The 13,994-nt window shown below is 37.9% G+C and overlaps 1 protein-coding gene across 1 annotated transcript; it reads right to left on the reverse strand.

Moving 5' to 3' along the window:
• Nucleotides 1-11,020: 11,020 nt before the first annotated feature.
• On the reverse strand, nucleotides 11,021-13,025 carry LOC102709281 (acyl transferase 7). Its single transcript, XM_040524175.1, has 2 exons — nucleotides 12,514-13,025; nucleotides 11,021-12,421 (listed from the first exon to the last, which is right to left on the reverse strand). Exons 1-2 carry the CDS (start codon nucleotides 12,964-12,966, stop codon nucleotides 11,570-11,572), a joined length of 1,305 nt encoding a protein of 434 aa, XP_040380109.1. The 5' UTR covers nucleotides 12,967-13,025; the 3' UTR covers nucleotides 11,021-11,569.
• Nucleotides 13,026-13,994: the final 969 nt, after the last annotated feature.

Raw genomic sequence — 13,994 nt, forward strand, 5'->3', positions numbered from 1 at the left:
TAATCTGGCAAGATAAGTGATGTCATAACATAGTGCCACGAATGCATCAAAACTATAACGGGTTTGCGTAATTTGGTTGAAATCAACTTAATTCATGCCACCGATAATTCAGGAAACCGATCGATCAAATGCTTGCTTACCTGTCCTAACGTCAATTAATTCCACAATATTTTTAATCACTTTTAGAACACTTTATCATGCCCAAACTAATCAAGTTGTGACGTACGTAGCCCAAAATTTTAAGTTTTTTTTATTGTGAATCACCTTCGCCCTGCATCAGATCCTAGTCAGGAAGCAATTATTGTAACTGATCCTTGGAGCCAGCCAAGCGTCACCATTAGCAAAACGTCACTGATCATCTGTTAGTTTATAGATTAGTTCAGCGTACAGACAAATGTCTCCTAATCATAGCACTAACCTGTATATATGTGTGACAAACACACAAACCCTAAATGACAATTGAATCATCTCATCACCACCATATCCGTACTGGCGACAAAGAGATTTAAAAATGTAGTACAATTTAATCTGTCATCAATTATTTGTAAACCAATATGACAAGTGCTCAGTTTGTTAGCTTCTTGTAGAGGAACTGGTCTGTCCGGGTTGGAGTTCTCGACTTAATTCATTCGCTCGTATTTACGATTAATTATTTTTTCAGTGATAAGTAATACATATATGTACATTGAGGCATCCATAATATAGTCTTTGGAGATACTTGTAAAGACAGAGGATGGGTGAGTGTGTACACATTATAAGTACATACATTTGTAGTATGTGTAAAAAAGTCACAAACTTAATTTACTATGTTTTCCAAAATTGAAAAAAAAAATGAAGTGAAGTATTCTCTCTGTTTCAAAATCTTATCCTAAAATATAAACATTTCTAGCACCATTTATCAATATCAATCACTTTTGGTTCAAAATGCTTCTCATTTTATCCCAACCTATGCTCCCATCTACATCAAACTCATTATTTTTTAAGAGATACAACTATCTTTTCTTAAACTTAATCTCGGCTAAACAAGTCATAAAAATATGAAAAGCAGTTAAGTATTAAGGGGGCAGAAGAGTCATTAGACGGCACAGATGTCGGCTTCCAATGACGAGCAGTCACGGTCATGTGGGCCCGGGGAATCAGACGTGCCGGGCCTATATAATAACCCTTTCCAGCGGGAGCTCGCTCTCATCTCCATCCTCCTCTTGCTCTGCTCGCGTAGCTCATCCATGGAGCTCTCCGCCGTCTCCTTCTCCGTCTGCTCGGCGTACCGCCACCTCTCGACGCCGGCCGCCGCCGCCGCCGGCAGCGGCTTGCGGCCGCCCTCCACCACCTCCTCCTCCTCCGAGCTCTCGGAGTCGCGGCGGAGGACGAAGGCGGCGGAGCTCCGGCGGCGGTGCTACGGCGTGCTGAAGCAGCAGCGGACGAGGCTGTACATCCTCCGGCGGTGCGTCTCCATGCTGCTCTGCTGGCACCAGCACGACCTCTCCGACTGATCGGGCCGCCAGCCCGGCCCAGCCCAGCCCACGGCCCGGCGGCATTTTACGCTGGCCTGGGCCCTCTTTTCTTTTTTTTTCTTTTTTCTTTCGTCTGTTTGATTTGTAGCAACGACGTGGAGTGACAAAAAAACAGACTTGTTGAGGGGATCAAACGATGGGATTAATTAACTTATAATTCGGATTAATTAGTTGTGCATGAGTGGAGAATGAGATGATGTGATGCTTTGGATATCGAGTTCTCCATTTTATATAGGAGGATGTTTAGTTATATGAGATTTCACCCTCATTTTTTGGCTATTGGTTATTCTTATAATTCAAAATTTAAATTGTTAACCTTAAATTTAGAGTTGATTTTGATATTTTTTTCACCGAAGTTTATTCTTTAGTTTTGGTTTTTAGATCGATATGAACGTGTATATAAAAGTTTTATTCACAGATTAGTTTTTCATATGAAAATACAATGTTTGGCTTTTTCTTTTTACGATCCCAAAGATGAGACTTTATCTATATAATTATGCGTATATTTTATTTATATAACTAAATTTAATAGTACTTTTAGTGATATAATAATTTACGATATGAAATAAAGATAATAAGTAATAGGACATGATGCATTATACTGGAGTTTCGAGTTTGACAGATGGGCTGCTAAGAGCAAATTGGCTTTTGTGCCATGGTCAACATATAATTCTTGCTTAGCTCGAAGCAAGTTTACCTAACCTCATTACTATAACTTCATGTATCAACTTTAAATACACGCGCTAATCTTCAGTTCTGGATAATTGGATTTGAACCTCGACGAACCTATTCAAAACACATGGAAATTCTTGTTATAATACTATTTTTTTCTAGATTTAAATGGTAGCATTATTTTTCTTTATCTTTGCTTCTTTAGCTATTCTAGTGAGACAATGCATGGGAAGTATCAAAATAGTCCACGGAATAGTCAAAAGCAAATCCGGAAACAGCTAGCTGGGAGTCGTATTTTTTTCGGACCTAGGGTTTTTATTTGGTTGGAGTAGTTACACGGGTATTTCAGAGTAACTGAATTGTTTTTCATAAAATTTCTGTGTTTGGAAGAAGGAGCCCTGAGCAAACACTTAAACTTGTTAGTAGAGTTCCCTGTCTTTTCGTTTATGCTTATAAACTAAAATTTAAATTCTAAAACCTAAATTTTAAGTTGATTTTATGTTTTTTATTATAGTTTATTTTATAGTCAATGCTTTTAGATCGTTAGATCGTTAAGAACATATAGTACTTCTGTTTTTAAATATACGTATTTATAAGTTGTTTAGCATAGACTAAGGTTACGTCAAAAATTTCCTTTTAATCACTTCAGTAGTCAAGTTTTGAATTTTGAATTGATTAGATTTTCTTTCTAGGTATCTAATTGGCTTTGCAATCATTGGAATGATTAAAATAATGAGATTTAGTGCAGAAATAATTATATTGTTATACAAGATTTAAATTATAAAAATACTTATATTTTAGAACATAGCGAGCATAGAAATTTTACCCATAAATTATGTTTTAATTTTTAATAAGCCCTTCCCCTTACACTTAATATAAGAAAAAGATGAGGCCAGGAGAATTTGGCATCTCACAAATTGACAAGCAAATGTATTCCCTGAGCCCAAGCATAAATAAATTACATTAATTTTTTAAGACAATGAATAGCACGTCTTTGGTTAAATAAAATGATAGTAGTATGCAGTAGAATGTTAGGCGAAGGGGCGGATATTAAAGATTGTGGCGGCACGAGGAACATGTGTGGCTCTGATTCTGAATAATGACATAGACTTGGACTCTATTGGAGTGTTGTAATCGAGTTGGATTTCTGCTCTGCTCTGCACCTTAGAAACGTCTGCAATACACAGTCTAGAAACAGTTTGCCCACCAAGTTTCAATCCAGTGACTTTTTAAAGTCATTGTCACATCGGATATTTAGACGTTAATTATAAGTATTAAATATAAATAGATAACAAAACTAATTGTATAAATAAAGGTTATTTTATTAGATAAAATTTTTAAACCTAATTAATCTATGATTAGTAAATATTTACTGTAGTATCACATTCGCTAATCATAGACTAATTAGGCTCAATAGATTCGTCTCGCAAAATAGTCCAGAACTCTGAGATGAGTTTTATTAATAGTCTATATTTAATACTTCTTTAGTGTCCAAACATTTGATGTGACAGGGACTTAAAAAACAAAACAGGAGGGAAACAAACACCCTCTAAATATGCCTCATCTTTATGTTTTTTACTCGCTCTACCCTATAACCATGTAATGGGATTTGGATCCCATGCGGTCTATAGTGTGACTGTAACTTATGCGGTCACACTGTAGCTGTTTGATCCTAATCCAATGGCCCAAAAAATTCACAGCACTGTTTATGCGGAAAAACACGGTAGATGATACTATAGTGCGGGTACTGTACCATCAGATCGTGGCCTTTGGTTGAAAAAATGGACGGCTGAGATCCGGTGTAGTCCTTAATATGTAGTTGACATTAGGACTGCACCGGATCTCAATCCCATGCAATGATTAGACACAATTTACCCACCAAGTTTTAACACATCAAATTTGGTTGGTTGGTACTGGTTGTGCCGTTGACTAAGTGTAACCAAATCTTATTCTAAATAATAAACATGATCATGTATAGGAATTGAATACACCGGTGCGAAACACGTAACAAGCCCCTGAAATTTGAAAATGCGACTTAAACAACGTGTACATTCGCTTAATTATAGAACATCAATAAATGTTATTTTGTACCATTATTTGGGACCCGCCAAAATTTAATCTAAAACAGTAAATGTAGTAACCAAGAAAACAATCATATTTTTTTCTTCTATTTATGCTTATAAGGTAAAAATTAAATTTTCAACATTAAATTAGAGTTGATTTTGTTTTTTAAAATTTTAAGCATTTGTTCTTAAATCACCAAGAACAAGTATATAAAAGTTTTATCCATAAATTATTTTTTTTCCAAACATGCCGTTTCGCCTTTTCTCCTAAAAGCAAATCGATGACCACGTAAACTAAACTCATGTCTTTAACATGAATTTTATACTTAGTTAAACAAGAAAAAAAATAGTTGTCAATTGTCACGGCACAATGAACTCATGGGACGGACTGATGGATACAGATAGATGTACCTTTGCTCCGATCTGAAATTGCTACGTTTTTGGGTTTCTTGCTGCTGCAAACGAACAGAGGTTACGAATTGTGATTAGGGATTAGGGAAGTGCTGGACAGCATCAGCCATCAAACCGTCGAGTAACTGCAATTTTCACATTTTGGCCTTTTGAAAAACTTATTTTATAAGTAGACCCGTCAAAAAACTTATTGCACGAATAGATTTTTTTGACCGTGCCAACGTCATTGGCGCCGTCGTTGTATAGGACGGCGCCAATGACATTGGCGCCATCCTCTTGCCACATGAACTCAACAAAATCATTTGGAGGACGGCGCCAATGTCATTGGTGCCGTCCTATATAATGACGGCGCTAATGACGTTAGCACGGTTAAAAAGATCTATTTATGCAATAAGTTTCTTCACAGATCTATTTATAAAATAAATTTTTTAAAAAGGCCAAAATGTCAAAATTCCTAGTCGAGGAATCAGGCAGAGGACATGCTGGCTTTCTGGGCGTTTTTTTTTTTCATTTTTCTATCTCTTGGGTGCAAGTAATTAGGCTTGTAAAACAAAGAATTTAGTATTAGTTTGGCAAATAGCTAGGTTAGGAAAAGAAAACAACAAACCCACTAAACCGCTAAGGGGGGCAAAAATGAATTGATTTCGATAGACGAAGAATGCAATATATCGAGGGAGCTAAATCGAACCCAGGTCAGAGGCGAGGGAGGCCAAATGGGCTTTCTCCTTTGCCAGCCTTTCAAAGGCCCATCCGTCAGGGCAGCCCATTATTACTCACAATGGGCTTTGTGTGTATGTGGGCTTTGTGTGATGGGCCATGGCCCAACGTTTACTAGCATTAACTCTTCCATTTAATCACTTGTAGCATCTACTACTCTCTACTGATAATAATGGTCATTTCTCTCGAACAAAATCAAATCACGTACTGTAGCTCAAAGTGAGAGAGCAGCATCACCAGAATGTTTTGATTTCGCGTATTACGGTGATTTCAGCGATGAACGATTAACTAATAACGGCATGAACATGGACTGGAGGTCTGTCTCGTGGAAATCGAAAATTTTGTTGCATAAAAATGGAAAAAATATTTCTAATTAGTGGTTAGAGTCAAGCCCCACATTTATGCTCGTCCTTATAACCGTAGTGATCTCTTTGGAAACCAACGTGGCATTGACGTGGCTGCCACGGATACTACTCCATCTCAAAAAAAGACAATTTATAGGTTTTGTATGTCTAGCGTTTGACCATCCGTTTTATTTAAAGAATTTATTAAAAAATTAAAAAAAATAGTCGTATGTAAAGTACTACTTATGTTTTATCATATAATAACAATAAAAATATAAATCATAAAAAAATTTCAAATAAAACGAAGAGTCAAAAATTCTATCAAAAAACACAGAAATTCGTTTATTTTGGGACGGAGGTTGTACGCAATTATATCATTATTATCACTTATCTACACCAACTAACAAATGAGGCCCACATCTATGTACAACTATAAATTGCAAATGTTGTTGGAACAAGCTGTTTGAAATACTGCAAAGAAATTTCATATGACACACTAAGCAATGCAATTATACTTTGGATATTCTGGGAGGTTCTCTTCCGGTATAACTGAAGAGTCAATTCCTTGCGTGGCACTAAAATTTCACATGATCCTCCTAAGATTTTTCGTGGTACCTTGCATACTCTGAGTTTTTATTTAGATTTATTATATGACAATTCTGTTAATTGACCATTAATTTCACCGCTAGCTTTTGTGAAAATGACATTATTGTCCTTAGCATACTGCTTAAGTTAGAAATGTTTTCGTGCCATACTTCGGTTGTGAAAATAGGGATAAAATACCAAATATTTGTTATGAATTTAAAATTTTGAAATGTAACTTAAATGAAATATAACTTAACTAAAGTACCTAAAAACTCATGAGTATATAAGAGATAAGGTAAAATCTAGGGTCAATGAAGAGAATGAGCAAATTCTCACTGACACTCTAAATTGTTAGGGTAGCATTGTTGTTCTTGGATTGGCAGTGCGAGCATGTCAAAGCCACTTATTTTCGCGTTCAGAACATTACCATGTTGGCACGGAATTCAGATCAGCAGAAACTTAGGAATATTTGTAAATAAAAAATAATTTATGAATAAAATTTCTATATATGTGTTTGATTCGAAAGTCAAAGTTAAAAAATAAACTATGATAAATAAATCCAAAATCAACATCAATTTTAAGGTTTAAAATTTATATTTAGGCTTATAACCACCAGAAGTGAAAATACGAGGGTGTTACGTCCCATCCAGATCAGCTGTTTTGACTGGCTACTCCTCATATTACTATAGGCACACTTTTCAATTCTCTAAACAATAAGTTCCTTAAAAATTCAAATAATTCTATTTCTTAACTCTATAATTAATAGTTAATACTTAATTAATCTACGTTAATAGCCTAATGCGTTTTCTGTGTCTGGCGTTGGCACCAACGACACTAACGCTGACCTCGTATGTAGTTAAAAATGAACAGTGGAGCAAAAATTTGCACAAGCTAAGCTGGTCACTTATACAATGCTGTGTGACTTTCGGTGTACCATATATTCCATATGCAGTGAAAATATTAAAGTTGTACAGCTTATTTGGAAACATAACAATAGAATTTAAGATCATAATGCCCTGTAGTCATGGTTGGCAAAAGGTTGCTGTCATGGAACTAGTAACATTAGGTACAAACTGAAATTGACCTATCAAGAATCCCTATTAGGTTTTCTGAAGACTTGGTAGGCAGCATACTGAAGTACTGGTCAATAAAAATCCATAAGTCTCCTTTAGGGCACTAATCAGAGCTTACTGATTGAATAATATGATATTAATCACTGTACTCGCAAAGTCCAGATGATTGGTATGTGTAACCTAATAAAATTTGTAATGGCGATGGAGACAAGGACATAAAGCTAGCTCAGGTTCTTTTGCAGCCACAGTTGTACAGTGCTCCCAGAATACTCCCTTGTCTTCAGTATTGTTCAGGTTACTAGATTCCATGGAAGCATGCAACAAACAAATATTTTACCGTCGGATATATAGCGGTAAAACCCCAATCAAAACGATAAGAAACACCCCTGATAGTAGGTTGTCAGTTGTCCTCGCACCATCAACAAAAACAATCTATCCTACAAGCTAATCATCCGTCATCTTTTGTCTTAACCAAGAGAAGGATCAGATACCGTTGCTGCTTTGCTACTTCATTCTCTCCAGGCATCTCACCAATGTCTTATTTGTCAAAAACTTAACTACCCAACACATAGTTGGCAAACGTTTCTTTTGTTTCTCTCTATGTTATTGTTTGGTACCATGAGAACTGCATATTTATAAATAAAAAATAATTTGTGTATAAAATTTTTATATATGTGTTTTTAGTGATCTAAAATTCAAAGTAAAAAAACTACAATAAAAACCCTAAAATTAACTCTAATTTAATATTCACAATTTAAATTTTGGCTATAAGTATAAACAGAAGCGAAAAGACGATGGTACGTAACCTCATCATGCTCTGCATATAAGGCTAGAACATGAGAATTATTTTCACAAACCACCAACAAACAGTTGTAACTTAGATTTCTTTGTTACATACAACCGACAACACACTCCGGCTTTGCTACTTCATTCTGTCACCGGCTCATTTAGAACACGAGAAATTGTTGTTCCACGGTAATGTCAATTAACCACGAACATTCTAGTTTAGTTTTATTTGTACTACCTCCGTACGTAAATATTTGACGCCATTGACTTTTCTATACACGTTTGACCATTCGTCTTATACAAAAAAATTATATAATTATTAATTATTTTTATATCATTTCATTTATTGTTAAGTATACTTTCATGCATATATATATATATATAGCTTTACATATTTTTTAAATTTTTTTAAATAAAGCGAAGGGTCAGTAGCGTCAAGTAATACGTAACCGACAACATGCTTTTGTTTTCTACTGTGTTCTTTCGCAGTCTCCCCATCGTGTCACACCATCAAATTAGGACATGGACCACCTATGCTCCTGTAAATTCGTTGTCACTCATTTTTAGATCATGAGAGGTTTTTTCTCCACCTCTACTTAACTGGCCCTATTATCAGAGCTATCTCTCACTTCTCCTTGCTACATGTTCCTGACAAGGAACTAACTATAGGCCATGTTTTAGTTAGATTATTCCCTTTTATTATCTACGAAAAAATTAAATACTTTTGAGAAATAAATGTAACAGATTAGCTTAAGACAAATGATATAAGTAAAATCCAGTAGAAGAATATTCTTAAGAAAATATGTTTTTAAAGCTATAAAACAAATAATACACGGCAATAATCCAGTGAAGTAAATGAAAGTAACGAGGCCTATATACAATGAAAACCTACACGAAACCACACAGTTAGGGCAGATATGTAGCTAGTGAGTGGACGACAACATCATGGAGTAAGAGTATCCCAACAACTTATCCAAATTTGATCATTCAGAACAGATTTTCTGTTCATATTAGTTCTCATTCAGAACAGATTTTCTGTTCATATTAGTTCTCACTCTAACAGAACATTCATATTATATGATATATCATCAATATATAATTTATTAATATTTTGTAACCTCTTTATCTTATATTATTGTTGTTCTCTTCTCTTATGATGGGATGTTAAGACATGAAGGGAGGGAAGAGAACATTCATATTTAAAGTTTCTCTTTCTAATATGCTCTATTTTTTAAGGATGTGAAAGAGTATATGTTGGAGCAACATTTAATTTCTCTCTCATATACTCTATTTTAGGATAGGGGATGAGGTAGAGTATCTGTTAAGAATGCTCTTAACAATCAAGCCCGTCAACGAGTGAGTTTGTCCAATTTTGTCGGGCTCATATATGGTGGCACAATTGAGGTTCATTATTAATTGTTACAAAATTTTCCAGAGAAAAATCGAGGTTCATTATTAATTGTTACAAAATTTTCCAAAGAGAAAAATTGACCATCTCTGCACTGTAGTCCATGCATGCCAGCTTGATGAAAACGACGAGATGAATTGATCGATTGCAATTTAATTGCTACAGCAAAGTTTAGTTAGCTACGACGTCAGCGGCAAACGGTAGTGTGGTTGCGATCATGCTTGCAAATTGCAGTGATTACATATTCATATGCAACAGATATTACATTATTGTCATTCCATTGCTCTAGGAGTGTTTTAGTCTTTTTTTAATTATTGATTAAGGCTCCCTAGGATTGGTGTTTATTCCCCAACTTAACAAACCAAAGTAACATGTAATTATTTGTCAAATCTTATATTGTTCTAAAATATAAGTATTTTAAATGCTCGAATTTTGGAACACAATATAAGTATTTCTGTCCTGGTTCCTATAATCATGATTGTTTAAATGATTCTATAGTCAATTGGGAGTTTGGAAAGGCAATCTAATCAATTTAAAATTTAAAACTTAGACCACTGAATTAACTAAAAGTAAATCTTTTAACCGTTTTTTAGTCTTTGCTAAACAATACAGAAATGCTTATATTTAGAATTGATGTAGCTGTAGGAAAACATAAACAAACTTTACGAAATTTCGTTTTCACTGCATCACAATCTAGACGTGGACTAGTCAATCTATCATGGGACCATAATGGAGTAGTAGTATCATTTTCAGTACATAGTTGTCATACTTGGATGTACTTTGGTGGTGAATTATACTGAAGAAAAGATAATACGGAGTATTTCCGAACACACAAAAAAAAGGAAGAAAAAAAAAGAAATGAGTACACATCACTTGAATGGAACATTCCATTACATTATTGCAAGAGATACGCGTGAAATTAGCATCATATATTTCTATCTCACAGTCTCAACTATTCGTTGTCAGCGTTTACTATTGCCGTTTCAATTTGACCGCGATAGCTTTTAAATGATTAATTCATAATAAACATCAATGATTAAATCGTAATGAACATACATGTACGGTTACGTTTTTGATGTACTCCGTGGCACACTTCGATAATATGGCATACATTTCAAATTTGTTGCAAAAAATATAAGTGGTTAGGTGTAAAAATGAATGGTTGCTAAAAGAGAAGGGGAAAATCTTAAAAATTAAAAAATACTACATTCTGTTTTTATAGAAGATATCCTTGATTTTTACTTACACATTGCACAATCCTCATGTTTAAAAAAAACTTATGTAACTGCCATTCATTTTGTTGTGATTTATTTTTTAATTGTATATCAAGTATAAATTATATTTTACTTACTAACATAAAAAATTAAAACAGACGAACGGTCGTACGTGTAAAAAGATTGCAACGGCTTTATCTACGGAAAACCAGAGAGAGCACGGAACGATAAAGTATATAAAAATCAGTAATTTAATTTAGAAGGATGAGCACCACCACTTAATTTTGAATCGATCCAAATACAATTAAAGCGCTGTACTCATTGCCAGCTTATTTCTTTCTGAAAACAAGATAAAAACTAAATACAATATAGAGTACACATATCTAGGGGAGAAACTGGTTAGTTGGTGGCTTCCCACCAATTCCAGCTTGGCAGCTTTGATCCCCAAAGAAAAAAATTAAAAAAGAGAAAAAAAAAAGAGAATATCAAGTAGTAGTAGCAGTAGTGGAGTACATCAGTATACACTTGACCAACAAACACAAAAAGAAAATAATAATAATAAGGAATCCAATACCAATCCCACTAATGCCAACAACTTCTACCATCTACCTGTCTATCTATATCTACATGCTCTTTCACTTTTCTTAACCTCTCTCTCCTTTTAACCTTAAATATCATTATTTCTTGCTTAGTTTGTTGCTATGAATTAATTAATTAAGCTAGTAATTTAATTAATTAATTAATTAAAAGAACAAAGAGAGAAGAAAAAAGGGGGGGGCGGATTAGTTGATGTCCAGCATGGCGTCGTGGAAGGCGGTGACGCGGTCGGCGGTGACGCACTGGGTGATGAGGCGTGCCCCTGGCTTGTGGGCCCAGGGCTTGACGAGGATACACGTGGCGATGTAGTCCAGGTTGGTGAGGGGGACCACGTGGGCGGGCGGGCCCCACCCGTAGTCCACCTCAGCGAAGCCGAGGCGCGTCCAGTCGGAGACGAGCAGGGTGCGGTAGTCGGAGGTGATCTGGTACGGGTCAACTCCGGCCATCTCTCCGGCGGCCCACCGGGCGAACTCCGACGGGAGCCGCTTCTTGCCCTCCTTGATCATCTTGACGACGTCGGTCACGGTGGCTGTCGCGACCTTCCCGGCGGTGGAGGCGACCCGCATGATGTAGTAGCAGTTGCCGTAGAAGCCGGCGCCGCCGCGGGGGAGGCGGGAGTGGAGGAGCGGGCGGGCGTTCATGGCGAAGGAGAGGTTGACTGGGGTGGCCGGGTCGAACCCGGCCGCACGGGTGCGGCTCTGCCACGCCTTGGCGATGAGCACCTCGAAGGCGGAGCAGCGCGCGCCGCCGGTGGCCGCCGCGAACCGGGACTTGAAGTGGTCGATGTAGTCGGCGGAGATGTCGATGGCGAGGTACTCGAGCCTCGCCGCGCCGTCGGGCTCCGGGAGGGCGCCGACCGCCGCGCCGGCCGGGTCCGGGACCGCGCCGCGCCCCCACGCCGGCGCCACCGTGATGCGGCCGCCGCCGCGGGCGAGCTCACCGACGGCGCCCATGAACTGCGCCGCGCCCGGCCCGTCCGCCACCGCGTGGCTGAACCGGAACCCCACCACGAAGCCGCCGCACGCGAACGTCGTCACCTGCATTATCGCCGCCCGCCGGTGAGCTCACAAACACCAACCCATCTTCCAAATGCGCGCGCCGGCGGCGCCGGCGGCGGACGGCGACGTACCTGGACGAGCAGGATGAGCTTGTCCTCCTCGTCGCGGCTAGGCCTGGGGCGCGGGTGGGGGAGCAGCTCGTCCTTGGAGATGGCGAGAGGGTACTCGAGGTAATCCACGTCCTCGAGCCGGCACCGAACAGCCGCCTCGATGAACCACACCCCACCACCACCGCAGTCCACCTGCAGCTCGCCGGATTCCTCGGACACAGCCAGCCTCCCGGCGAGCGGATAGTACTCGACGAGCGCCGCGGCGAGCGCCGCCTCGATGACCCGCGGCGGGCTGAGGCCGAGGCCGTCCCTGGCCGGGTCGGGCTTGAAGACGTGCAGCGACTCGATGAGCGCCATCTGCGTGGGGTAGCGGTCGAGCCAGGACAGGCGGAGCGGCCCCGCCGGCGTGGGCCCCGCCGGCAGCACCAGCCGCTGGGCGAGGCGCTCCACCGCCTTGTCCGCCGCCCCCGCCATGGATGAGCTGGAGCTGGCTGGGCAGAGAGAGAGAGAGAGAGAGAGAGGAGGCAGCTGGAGTGAATTGAATGAGGTGGGTGGCAGGGGTGGATACGGTGTTTATATAGGCGGAGGATCGATCAGAGCAGCCGCACGCGTGATTAACGGACGAACGTCGTATTTATAAATAAAAAATAATTTGTGTTTAAAATTTTAATACGTATTTTTAAAAATTTAAAAGATATTACTGAAATAAATTTAATAAAAAATAGTAAAATTAACTTAAATTGAAAATTTAAATACTACTCTATCTATCCCTAAATGTTTAATGGCGTTGATTTTTTTAATATAAGTTTGATTATTCATCTCATTAAAAAATTACATAATTATTATTTATTTTTTATCATTTTATTTATTATTAAATATATTTTTATGCATATATATATATAATAAATAAAATGTTATAAAATGGATAGTCAAACTTGTATTAAAAAGTCAACGACGTTAAACATTTAGGGATGGATGGAGTATTTAATAATTTACAATTTTGGCGTCGACTACAGTGTGGTGCTAAAAGACATGAAAATAATATAAATTCTATATAGTTAGCATTAAAAAATTGGTGGAAAACGGCATCGCTTACACGGGTATATTCGGTCCGTCGCGAATTCCCGTCACTATTTTTATAAATAAAACTTGTATACGTATATTCTTATGTATCAAAAACAAATACTAGAAAATAACCTACAACAAAAAAATATCTTAGAAACAATTCTAAATTTAATATTAAAAATTAAAAATCTAATTTATAACCGTAAGCCTTTTTTTTAACACGTGTGTTAAAAGAGACGTGACCAATAGTACACGTGGACGTCTGTGCTGAGTGTGGATGTAGCAGCTACCTTGGCGGCTTTGCTACAGAACAGAAATGCCATCAACCATCTTTTTTTTTTTTTCATTACGAAGCTCATGTCATCCACAGACATCACAAGCACACATACATGCAAAGCAGCAAATGTGATTGTCACTTAACACATGTTCAATAAACG

This window comes from Oryza brachyantha, chromosome 5, assembly GCF_000231095.2.
Source record: "Oryza brachyantha chromosome 5, ObraRS2, whole genome shotgun sequence".
Lineage (NCBI taxonomy): Eukaryota > Viridiplantae > Streptophyta > Magnoliopsida > Poales > Poaceae > Oryza > Oryza brachyantha.

What these genes read in the sequence shown, in the direction of transcription:
- LOC102709281 (XM_040524175.1), bottom strand. Translation starts at nt 12,966, where the DNA reads ATGGCGGGGGCGGCGGACAAGGCGGTGGAGCGCCTCGCCCAGCGGCTG. An exon ending in AGCTCATCCTGCTCGTCCAG is followed by an intron (nt 12,422 to 12,513) that starts GTACGTCGCCGT and finishes GCGATAATGCAG; the next exon opens with GTGACGACGTTCGCGTGCGG.